The sequence below is a fragment of the Muntiacus reevesi genome, chromosome 17 (assembly GCF_963930625.1).
Source record: "Muntiacus reevesi chromosome 17, mMunRee1.1, whole genome shotgun sequence".
NCBI lineage: Eukaryota > Metazoa > Chordata > Mammalia > Artiodactyla > Cervidae > Muntiacus > Muntiacus reevesi.
This window is the reverse complement of record NC_089265.1, coordinates 6,813,043-6,826,131: the sequence shown is the minus strand read 5'-3', so window position 1 is coordinate 6,826,131 and position 13,089 is coordinate 6,813,043. Positions and strand designations below refer to the sequence as shown.

Genomic DNA, 13,089 nt, shown 5'->3' with positions numbered 1-13,089 from the left:
TGGTACTTTTCCCTTAAGTATTGTCTCAACACATTTTCCTTCTTACTGAAGTTCAGCTGGAGAACTTTTCTCTTCTTGCCCAATTAATTCTTTTAGTCTCTTGAACAGCCAAATTAAAAAACAAAATAATATAAAAAACAAAGGAATCAAGCGAAAGAGCAGCAGGTAGCGGTAGTCTGGTTCTCCACCTCTGCCTGGCGGAGGGCCACTGTCCACGCTGCCTCCAGCACCTTTGACCCAGCAGTGGGGAGGGTCCCACCCGGAGTTGCAGTGGCAGTGATGTCTGTTGTTGCAGACTCCATTCATATTGCATGTCTCAGGCGAACAACCACTTTGGAAGCTGGGCATAGACGTACACTTCCTTTCGATGCACATATGATTTGCACCACACTCTGTACCATCTTTCACTTCACCAACATCAGGTATGGTCATCCCCAGGTGGTAGTCTGTACTCCAGCAGCTGACTCCGTTTATTCGAGTCCAGTGCACAGTAGAATGATCTCTCAGGAAGGGGATTTCTATCACATTCTCACACTGAACCCTCCCACATAGAATATCTGGGATTCCACATTGTATATATGAACTGGCTGTCAGACCACAGTTACCAAAACGGTCACCTCGGGTATTCATTGCCCTGTAGCAACTCACGTTTGCATTCTTGGCCTCTTTGCCAAAAATTTTCCTACACTGTTCATTGCGGTCATTGCATCTCTTTTCATAGCAGTAACCACCACCAGTGCAGGAGGTCCCATCCTGCATGTACACATCTCCTGGACACTGATAGGATGTCCCATTGCACCACTCTGGAAGATCACATTCATTTTCTTCTTTCCTACACATGGAGCCTGATGGCATGAGTGTGCAGTTCTCACAGCAAAGCCCAAAAGCACAAGTAGCCCCAACTCTCAGAGTGCAGTCTAACTGACAGCAGGGGTCTTTTGCACACATATATGCGGAACCACAGTCACACTCTTCTCCTTCTTCAACCACACTGTTCCCGCAGCGTGTGTGCCTGAAGATATTCTCTGGATTTGGTGAAATGTGCATGCACCTCACTTTTCCAACAACGCTCCAGTATGAAGCATAACTGCAGTTGCTGAATCGAGTTGCCACAGCTTTACTTGGAAACATTATGCATGATTTACCTCCACATTTACATGTTTTATCATCATGTCGCATACCCAAATTGTGACCAATTTCATGTGATACGATATATGCAAACTCTTGCAATTTGTCATTCAGAAAGCTATCAACCCCACAGTTATAAAATTGATTACATACAGTTCCAACATAGGCTAAGCCAAGAAGGCGGCCATAATTTTCCTTTATGAAAATATGTGCAATATCATGTGGTAAGCGGGTATTAAAACTTTTTCTCTTCCATATGCAAAATTCGTTCAAGAGAGTACTTATGTTTGTTGTTGGAAGGAGGTTGTCTGTAGACCAGATTTCGATTCCAACCAAAGCCACATTAACATCCAGTGATTGTAAAAATTGATCTATTCCATTGACAACCATGCATACTTCAGACTGCACACTTGAGGTATTACTTTGGTGATGAAGATACCGACCATGGTCTACCAGCACTGCCAGTTCAAGGAAACGCCTGTGAGTCCACCAGCCAACATACCCACTTTGCTTCAAAGTATAATTAACATTCTCTTGAAGAAATTTCAGTTGTCGTGCTATTTCTTCATCTGTCAATCCACATCTCTTGGGTGGAAATTCTGTCTCATCTACCATCTTGTATAGCAGATGTTCAAATGAGGTAGAAAGACTTTTGGGCTTGATTTCATAAACAACATTATGTATCTGTAATGTTCCTTGAAAGCCCCCCAAACATGTACTGAGGGCAACCAGGGATTCTGGATCCCCTTCCATGTAACCCTGATAGTAGCAATCATTCTGTACAAAAGGCTGGTCCTCCATTAGTGCGTGCTGGTCTGTGTAGGTGAACACTGGTAGGTGTTTAGAGAACAAAATCTTGTTGACTTTCATGTGAAGAATGTGTCTCTGGCCTCCAAAACGCAGGCTGTAAGAGAGCCATCCAGGAGGCTTCATGCCACTGCCAGTGTGTGTTATCTTCAAGGGTACCACCACTTCTGGAAGATCATGATGTTGGGAGTGCTCAATGCAGGATGATCCAGAAAGGAATAGAAACACCCCCACCCAGAGCAGTGGGAGACTGATCCTCACACACACGAGGGTCTCACGCACAGCCATTTATGATGTCATGTGCAGCCAGTGGTGAGAGCAGGCCACATCACTCTGAGTTGGTGGTACACAGCACAAACCTTTGATCTGTTTTCTGTCAGAGTCACCATGCCAGAGCCATAGCACTAAAAAAGAAAACAAGAGCAGAGACAGATCTGGGAGTTATGAGCAAATTAAGACAGAGGGCGATGAGAAGGGCATGGGTTAAAATAACTAAAAATTTGACTAAATATATGGCTAATGATACTGCATTGCATTGCTGTCAAGTAAGGTGAGGCAGAGTGAGACTGTAGGTGTCCAAAGCAGTGGTGACTGGCCTAGGGTGACACTTGTTGAACCTTGAGGAAGGACACATAGCGGTTCATTGTTCTGTTCTCTAAATATATGATGCCGTGTGGACATGTCTACAGAAATAAGTAAGACAAAAAGGTCTTAATGGAAGGAGGATATATATCTTCTTTTCATTTATAAAAAAATAAAGGGAATTTTTATTATCCATATTGATTGGTTATAATTATCACTTTATAGTGATTCTTTTCTATTTTCAATGGTAAATTAGTCACATTACTTAGGACAGATTAAAAAAATACATATATCATTATTTTCTCTCATTCATGTAACTAGTTATTACCTGTCCTACCTTCTGTTTTCCCTTTTTCTTCTCAGTTCAGTTGCTCAGTCGTGTCCGACTCTTTGTGAGCCCATAGACTGCAGCACTCCAGGCCTCCCCATCCATCACCAACTCCCAGAGTTTACTCAAACTCATGTCCATTGAGTCGGTGATGCCATCTAACCTCTGTTGTCCCCTTCTCCTCCTCTGTTTTCCCCTTCTCCTCCTGCCTTCAGTCTTTTTCCTTCTGCCTCCTCCTTCCCCTTCTCCTCCTGCCTTCAATCTTTCCCAGCATCAGGGTCTTTTCAAATGAGTCAGTTCTTCACATCAGGTGGCCAAAGTATTGGAGTTTCAGCTTTAGCATCAGTCCTTCCAATGAATATTCAGGACTGATTTCCTTAGGATGGATTGGTTGGATCTCCTTGCTGTCCAAGGGTCTCTCAAGAGTCTTCTCCAACACCATAGTTCAAAAGCATCAATTCTTCACTGCTCAGCTTTCTTTATAGTCCAACTCTCACATCCATACATGACCACTGGAAAAACCATAGTTTGACTAGACTGACTTTTGTTGGCAAAGTAATGTCTCTGCTTTTTAATATGCTGTCCAGGTTGGTCATAACTTTTCTCCCAAGGAGCAAGCATCTTTTAATTTCATGGCGGCAGTTACTATCTGCAGTGATTTTGGAGCCCAAGAAAATAAAGTCTGTCACTGTTTCCACCGTTTCCCCATCTATTTGTCATGAAGTGATGGAACCAGATGCCGTGATCTTAGTTTTCTGAATGTTGAGATTTAAGCCAATGTTTTGACTCTTCTCTTTCACTTTCATCAAAGGGGCTCTTTAGCTCTTCTTTTCTTTCTGCCATAAATGTGGTGTTGCATATCTGAGGTTATTGATACTTCTCCCAGCAATCTTGATTCCAGATTGTGCTTCATCCAGCCCAGCCTTTCTCATGATGTACTCTGCATGTAAGTTAAATAAGCAGGGTGACAATATACAGCCTTGACTTACTCCTTTCCCTATTTGGAACCAGTCTGTTTTTCCATGTCCAGTGTTGCTTCTTGACCTGAATACAGATTTCTCAGGAGGCAGGTCAGGTGGTCTGGTGTTCCCATCTTTTGAAGAATTTTCCACAGTTTGTTGTGATCCACACAGTCAAAAGCTTTGGCATACTCAATAAAGTAGAAGTATATGTTTTTTTTGAACTCTCTTGTTTTTTAGATGATCCAACTGGTGTTGGCAATTTGATCTCTGGTTCCTCTGCCTTTTCTAAATGCAGCTTGAACATCTGGAAGTTCATGGTTCATGTACTGTGGAAGCCTGGCTTGGAGAATTTTGAGCATTACTTTGCTAGCATGTGAGATGAGTGCAATTGTACAGCAGTTTTATTCTTTGGCATTGCCTTTCTTTGGGATTGGAATGAAAACTGACCTTTTCCAGTCCTGTGACCACTGTGGAGTTTTCCAAATTTGCTGGCATATTGAGTGCAGCACTTTCATAGCATTATCTTTTAGGATTTGAAATAATTCAGTTGGAATTCCATCACCTCCACTAGCTTTGTTCATAGTGATGCTTCCTAAGGCCCAGTTGACTTCACATTCTGGGATTTCTGGCTCTAGGTGAGTGATCACACCATTGTGATTATCTGGGTCATGAAGATCTTTTTTTGTATAGTTCTTCTGCGTATTCTTGCCACCTCTTCTTAATATATTCTACTTTTTCTTTTAATTCTGTCCAACTCTAAGGATCAAAGAATCAATTGTCTTACACATAGAGTAGTGGGGTCACTCATTAATAGGCAGTTTTATATTTGGAATGGGAGGACCATGGATTGTGATGGGTGTTGTTCAGTTACTTATATTTTTTTTAGGAAAAAAATTAAGGCAGTTTTATTGGATATTTTCAAAAGATCTCTGCAAAGTTTATGCCATTTTGGAATTTTTCTGTATAATTCTGAAATAAATATTTTCGTCAAGCATACAGACTTTATTTATTAGAAGATGTACCCTTCAACCAGGAGTGCTGTATTGACTGTACTAAGGTTTAGCTAGTTGAAGGGCATTGGATACACATAAGCCTGGTTCAGACCCCAAGTCTCTCACCTACTCCTTGCTTGGCCCTGGGTAACTTACTATGCTTTTTTGTGTCTCAGATATGTTTGTATTTGATTATTCTCTTAAGAAGGACAACATGTTTAAATCATCTGAAAATATAAAATTGAAGGAAATCCAATTTGCTGAGAAAGTAAGAGTTAGAGGTGGGATCACAGTGGCGTTCTTTATCTACAAAGTTCACTTCTCCAGATTAAAGCAGTTGTGAATCAAAAATATGTAGGAAAAAAATCCAGAAAGTTCTGAAAAGCAAAACTTGAGCTGCACACTGACAGATATTTATGTAACATTTGCATCCTATCTCAAACTTTCTACATAACATTTACTTCATATTAGTTTAAGTAACCTGGAGATGATTTGAAGTATATGGCAAGATGTTCATAGTAGCTTATATGCAAACACTACACCATTTTACATAAGCTCATGAGCATTTGTGGATTTTGGAATCCATAGGGGATTTTCAAACCACTCCCCTATGGATAATAAGGGACAACCATATACTGAAGGCCAAGTAAATGCAAAAAGGCAAGGAAAATCAGTCAGTCACTAAAAGAGGGAGGAAAATGTTGAGGCAGGTATTTTCTACAAGGGCGAAGGCATCTAAGTTCCCTCATTTTTAGGATTACAAGGCAACCAATTCCCAAGTTCAACCTTCCTATGTACAAATTTTATAAAAAGAATGTAGCCTACATGAAGAATACCTATGCACAGTTTTACAGGAATAACACAAATGTATTATCACATATTTGTAAAAATGAGGAAACTGGTACTCACACGATGCCTGTCTGCCAACTCTGATGTTACATTCTTCTGTGAATAACATATTAATAAACCAAATAATCTGCTGGCATTGTTCTACACACTTAGGAGACATAAAAGAACTAAATAAGCCTAAATAATCTGATGGTCTTGAGTACAAATTTAGACAGAGTGGTTGAGGCAAAGGTACAGTAGGTATTTGTAACATTGCATTCACCATTTCACATATAAAATGTCCATTTTTATTTATCTAATGAATATCCAACAGTCTTCGTCAAATCATTAAAGTACACAGACTGCCTGAAGTAATGATATCAAGAACAGCTGGACAAACTGGAAAAACAGAAGAAGTTGAAGTCACCTTTGAGGGTTGTAGAACACCCTGACCAAATACAGAGTTCATAGTAGGTCTTACAGTAATGCTAACTGCCTGATTCAGGACCTGTCATATCCTGGACTATGTGCCCATTTCTGCTCAATTTTTAAAAAAACTTTGGTTCTACGTTTGATGTCTTTTCTCTAGAATCAGTTTTCTTTTTCTCTTGGAATTTTATTTTCATGAAAAGAAACACAGAAACCTCCTTCCTCCTCACACTTCTATGCTTATTCCTACCCAGTTCTATTAAACCTATCTGTCAACAATGTGAAGTCAGCAAAAAAGAAGATTTTTGTGTTTAGAATTCCTGTATGATACATGCACTAGTGTTCTGGTTGCAATTTGCTTGGATTGCCTAAGCCACTTGAAAGTAACCAGTAGCTGTCTCATTGTACTTTTTCACTCTTACACCAACTAACTCTCAATCAATCCTATGGAAATGTCAGAGTTTGGATATCTGTCTGATTTACTGATTTATTAGTAACTCAGTTGTGTCTGACCCTTTGCAACCACCTGGACTGTAGCCCACCAGGTTCCTCTGTCCCTGGGGATTCTCCAGGCCAGAATACTGGAGTGGGTTGTGATTTCCTCCTCCAGGGGATCTTCCCAACCGAGGGATCGAACCCAGTTCTCCTGCATTTTCAGGCAGATTCTTTACTGTCTAATTTTAGCCATATTTTCGTTTAAGCAAGCATGTGGACAACCCATACAACACTCAGGTTATTTTAGCCCTGCAACTCCTTTTCACCTGTGACGTTATTTTATTAGCACCCATGACTGTATTGATGCTTATATAAAAAATTAATTGTAAATATTACTCAATGTATTTATTTGCTCTTCAATCTTTCTAATTTTCTCCAAATTTTTTTTTCATTTTACTTTTTATTTTCATGGTTACCTCTAGGCTCCATCACTTTCAACCACTGTCAGCTAAAATCCTCAACTCAAACTAGATTAACCCTTTTTGCTTACTTTCCTTATTCCTACAACAAACTGTCAACACTGCTGAAAAATAGAGTGTTAGTGGGGGAATGAGTCAGAGGAAACTACCAATTGGCATGACATAGTCTGATACTTTAGACTAAAGAATGAAGTAAAAAAAAATCTCAACTCTTTATGCTTGCAATAATCTGAGCTTTCTTTTTCACATTCTTCACTTTCTGATTCTAAATTCCTTCATCAGTACAAAGGGCTTCCAGCTGGAAGCTCCATTTTCCTTGTGTTCTCAAGTTGTAACTATTACATTTCAAAACTGTTAGTTTTGACTGTAATTCCAATAATTCTGCATTTTGTGGTGTTTAATACAGGATCTGGTATGATACTTGTGTTTGCTTTATTGTTGCAAATTCTTGGTGGGAGACTTGTTTCAGGCCAAACACTATTGTCACCATTAAAGTGACCTGAGTTCCTAGGGTACTTGGATCCTTTTCTAGTACTAAATGGGAGGAATATTTCACAAAATCTTAAGAACCCAGGAGAAGAAAGCATGGTCACTAAATGAAATTTTCAAGGCTGGTATCTCTAAAAGGTAAGTACAATCCTAACATGCTGGTTTATTCTCCATGTCTCTCTTGGTATATATTTTAGAATTGTTATAGAGTATGAATTACTGTGATTAAAAAATGAAGTATTCATGAGTAACAGAATACTGTCGAGCATGAACTTAAGCAGCATGATATCATCAGAATTTATTCCTAATATCTCATCTTACAAGCAGGTAACAGGAGAACAAACTCCAAAGAATATTTAAGCAATACTACATTTCCCCCCATTACATTATTTATACAGTGAGTACAGAGGCCACACCTTCTGAGAGGATATAACATTATCATTAATGACGCACTGAGGTGTACAGTGGTACAGAGCCTGCCAAGTAGACTGTTGTATATCATTTTTCATAAATTCTTTTTGTCTCCTCATGGCTTGATCAAATTCATCTATCTTTTGTACCCCAATTACCACAACCCTTTCCACTTTCATATACAGCTTAATTCACTCTTATCCAGAATATGAATAACATAGTTTTGTGGCTCTCAACGAAACAAACCAGAGCAAAATATGAAATAATCAGTGCCATAGTTCCCTCTCACGATCTAAATACTTGGTAAGACTGGTGTGTGTGTGTTTTCAGACACACATAAACGCTGGTGCTACTGTCTTATACAGTCAAATTCTTTGCATGACTTACCAGATGAATTAGTAATTCCTGTGGTCTTTTCTAGCTATAGCCATGTCCATAGAGTTTGTAATGCTTATTTCTATGGACAGAGTTTTTTTTCAGACCTCATATGCCAAAGAGAAATCTAAACCCCTTTCTGTTTTGTCTCTAATTTGATTGAATTCTAGATCTAGTTGCTCAGCAACAAGAATCTCCTAGTTCTACAGATGGTGACAACTGGCTAACGCCCATTCTCACTGTGGCTCCAACATCTCTTTCAAACTTTAATTCTAATTACTCTTCAATATGAATAAATTGGTATGTATTCCTGACTCTCAACCACTGAGCTCCAAACATACATCATAAGCACTTTAGTTTCAATAATTTGATCATTCCCCTACTTCTTTTTAGGTCACTGAACAACTCAGAGACACTTCATGTGTGCACATAATTAATCTCTTATGGAAACATTGTTATTAAAAAGGCAAGCTAAATTTAGAATAAGAAAGAGTTGAGTAAGGGAACAATGTGGGAATAAATTTAACAGGCAAATTTACTCACTGGAAGTTAAAACTTGATGTCATAAATTAATGGTAAATAGCAGATTGGCTGCAGCAAACCAGGGAAGCAAGATTGCTTATTGATAATCCTTGTGATTTTATGCCTGGGACCCAGAGAATTTTGTTGGCAAGTCTACAAGTTTGGAGTCTGCTGGTTTCTTTCTGTTACCTTTCCACGTTAGGATGTCTATATCTGCACTATTTCCAATAGTGGAAATTTCACTTTCTCTCTGGCTTTCATCACAGTTACTTTTAAAAATGGCCAAATTGGCTGTGACTTTGTTCATCTCTCTATTATTTCATTAGGGCTGCTCTAACAAAGTATGGCAAAATGAATGATATAACAGAAATTTATTGCCTTACAATTCTGGAGACGAGAAGTTCAGTATCAGTGAATACCAGTCCAGTATCAGTATCAATAGAACCACAAGGTTCTATTCCTTCTGAAGGCACTAGGGAAGGATCTATCCTACCCTTCTCTCATAGGTTCTGGAATTTCCCTGCCTTGAGGCTGCATAATTTAGTTTTCGTATGATGCTCTCTCCTGGTCCAAAACTATTTCTTTAACTAGGAAACCAGTCATATATTCAGTCTGTCAGCTTACAGCTATTCATCATATTCTCTTATAAGTCTTTGTATATCTGTGGAATCTATCATATTTCTCCTCTTTCCTTTTTTAAATTATGAAAGTATGATAACACATTTACAGGAGACTTGGAAATGCAGAACAAAATTGCATATAATTCCACTATATATTAAAATTATTTTGTAAGTAGATAAGATTAGTTGAAATTTTGATATCAAACTCTCAAAAATTAATAGAGTGAATATACAGAAAGGTAGAAGGATATAGTAGACATCAATAGCACCATGAACCAATTCAACATAATTAAGATTTATACAATTTTCACACAACAGTATTATACACACTCTATTCAAGTTCCCCCCATAGATTATAAACTAGGAGACACTGGACCTTATTCAGGGACAAAAAACAAGGTGTAAAAAGTTCATAGTCTAAAGGTGTTGAAATCATATAGAGTTTGTTCTCTTATTAAGAAATTATGTTAGAAATCAATATCAAAGGATATTTGAAAATAACCCACATATTTTCAAGTGCAGTGTGACATAGAGAGATCTTTGACTTAGCCATTGAAAGCCTCAATAAAGTTAGAAGACTGAAAAAATAGAGGGTGATGGCAAAGAAGAAAGCATTTAAATGAGAAATTAATATCGAAATGAGATTAATATCAAAGGTACTTAAAAAACCCCATGTATTTGGAAATTAAATGTCCACTTTTAAATAATAAGCGCACTTAAGAAGCCATAACAAGGAAAATCAGAAAATATTTCTAGCAGAATAAAAATGAAAGAAGAACTATGGATGGAGGTTTGTAACATTGTACAGGAGGTGGTGAACAAAACCATTTCAAAGAAAAAGAAATGCACGAAGGCACAGTGGCTGTCTGAGGAGGCCTTACGATTAACCGAGAAAGGAAGAGGAGCGAAAGCAAAGGAGATACAACCAGCTGAATGCAGAGTCCCAGAGAATAACAAGGGTAGATAAGAATACTTTCTTAAGTGAAGAATGCAAAGAAATAGAGGAAAGCGATAGAATGAGAAAGACTAGAATTCTCTTCAAGAAAATTGGAGATACCAACATTTCATGCAAAGATGGGCTCAATAAAGGACAGAAATGGCAAGGACCTAGCAGCAGCAGAAAAGATTAAGCAGAGGTGGTAAGAATACACTGCTGCTGCTGCTGCTAAGTCGCTTCAGTCGTGTCCGACTCTGTGCAACCCCATAGGTGGCAGCCCACCAGGCTCTGCTTCCCCTGGGATTCTCCAGGTAAGAACACACAGAACTACACAAAAAGGTCTAAATGATTGGGATAACCATGATGGTGTGGTTACTTACCTAGAGAGCCAGACATCCTGGAGTGTGAAGTCAAGTGAACCTTAGGAAATATTACTATGAATAAAGCTGGTGGAAGTGACAGAATTCCAGCTGAGTTATTTAAAATCCTAAAAGACGATGCTGTGAAAGTGCTGCACTCATTATATCAGCAAATTTGGAAAACTCAGCAGTGGCCACAGGACTGGAAAAGGTCAGTTTTCATTCCAGTCCCAAAGTAAGGCAATGCCAAAGAAAGCTCAAACTACCGCACAGTTGCACTCATTTCACATGCTAGCAAGGTATTGCTCAAAATCCTTCAAGCTAGGCTTCAACAATATGGGAACTGAGAGCTTTCAGATGTACAAACTGGATTTCAAAAAGGCAGAGGAACCAGAGATCAAATTGCTAACATCTGTTGGATCGTAGAAAAAGCAAGAGAATTTTAGAAAAACATCTGCTTCATTGACTATGCTAAAACCTTTGACTATGTGGATCACAGCAAACTGTGGAAAATTCTTAATGAGATGGGAATAACAGAACACCTTATCTGTCTCCCAAGAAACCTGTATGCAGGTCAAGAAGAAACAGTTTGAACCCTACATGGACCAACCCTCTCCTAGCCTGTAGAATTTCTGCTGAGAAATCAGCTGATAACTCTCTGGTAGTTTCTTTGTAGGTTGCTACCCTTTTCCCCTGGCTGCCTTTAAATATTTTTCTTTGTCATTGACTTTGACAACTTTTAATCTGAGTTGACTTTGCCATTGATTATAACAGTTTTTAATGTAGCATTTCTTGAAGAAGGTCTTTTCGCATTGAGGTAATTAGCTGTCTTCTTATCTTCACAGACCTGTATATCCAGTTCCTTCCTCAGGATTAGGAAATTCTCAGTTTTTACTTCTTTAATCTCTCTGCTCTCTTCTCCCTCCCTTCTCCTTACGTACTAATGTTGCCTTCTTGAGAGAGTTTGATTGTTCTCATAGAATTTCTTCATGTTTTTTAGATCTTAATTCTCTCTACTCTCTGTATAATTTCTAGATTTCTATCTTTTTTTTTCTTTTTCTTTTTCTAGATTTCTATCTTTTAGCTCGTTATTCTCTCTTTCACATGGTCTGTGCTATTTCTAATGTTTTCTAATGCATTCTTTATTTTAAAAGCTTTTTTACTTATTTATGGTCTTCACTGGGTTGTCACTGCTGCGTGTAGGCGTTCTCTAGTTGCAGGGAGCAGGGGCTCCTCTCTAGTTGCAGTGCATGAATTGTCACTGAAGTGGCTTCTCTTGTGAGGCACAGGCTCCAGGGTGCGTGGGCTGCAGTAGTTGTGGCATATGGGCTTATTTGCTCCACTGCATGTGGGATCCTCTTAGACCAGAGTTTGAACCCATGTCCCTGCATTGGCAGGCTCTTAATCCCTGGACCACCAGGGAAGGCCTCTAATGCATTCTTCATCTCACTTTTTGAATTCTTCAGTTCCCAAATTTCTGTTTAGTTCTCTTTTATAGTTTGAGTCTCTTTAGTAAAGTATTCCTTCTGTTCAGTAATTTTATCCTTGAACAAAATTTCTGAGTTTTCTTGTAGCTCTATGATTTTTTTTTTTTTTTTTTTTTTGGTGACAGCTACTTTGAATTCTCTCTCAGATTGCAGTAATCCATGAGTTTTAGCTTAAGTTTGGTTTCTGGAGAATTGTCATTTTCTTTCTGTGACACTGTGTTATGCAGGTTCTTCATGGTGCTTGATGAGTTGTTCTTCTGCCAGTACATGTGAAGTAGTGAACAATGTTCTTCTAAAGGAAATCTTTTTTTTTTTTAAACTTGCTGATACTGAGTCAACAGATTAGTAATTAGATGCCTTTTTGTTTTCTAATCGGTGGTGCTATTGAAGAATTGAAGAACTGATGCTTTTGAACTGTGGTGTTGGAGAAGACTCTTGAGAGTCCCTTGGACAGCAAGGAGAGCCAACCAGTCTATCCTAAAGGAAATCAGTCCTGAATATTCATTGCAAGGACTGATGCTGAAGCTGAAACTCCAATATTTTGGCTACCTGATGTGAAGAACTGACTCATTTGAAAAGTCCCTGAGGCTGGGAAAGATTGAAAGCAGGAGGAGAAGGGGATGACAGAGGATGAGATGGTTGAATGGCATCACCGACTCAATGGACATGAGCTTGAGTAAACTCTGGGAGTTGGTGATGGACAGGGAGGCCTGGCATATTGCAGTCCATGGGGTCGAAAAGAGTCAGACACGACTGAGTGACTGAACTGAACTGAACTGTGCTATGTAGCACAAGCTATTATTTTCTCTTAGCTGTGCTGCCTCTGGTTGTATTTTAGAATTGGCCTGCTTTCCCCTTGACCACTTCTGTCAGATGTGTTGCCCGCTGCCCTCCTTGCTGGGGTGCCTCACCCAAACGG

General features: G+C 38.9%; 1 protein-coding gene across 1 annotated transcript; it reads right to left on the bottom strand.

Annotated features, from left to right (window-relative positions):
• Nucleotides 1-42: 42 nt before the first annotated feature.
• LOC136148742 (disintegrin and metalloproteinase domain-containing protein 20-like) lies at nucleotides 43-2,223 on the bottom strand. Its single transcript, XM_065908417.1, has one exon. It carries the CDS (start codon nucleotides 2,221-2,223, stop codon nucleotides 43-45), a length of 2,181 nt encoding a protein of 726 aa, XP_065764489.1.
• Between the last annotated feature and the right edge of the window lie 10,866 nt (nucleotides 2,224-13,089).

What these genes read in the sequence shown, in the direction of transcription:
- LOC136148742 (XM_065908417.1), bottom strand. Translation starts at nt 2,223, where the DNA reads ATGGCTGTGCGTGAGACCCTCGTGTGTGTGAGGATCAGTCTCCCACTG.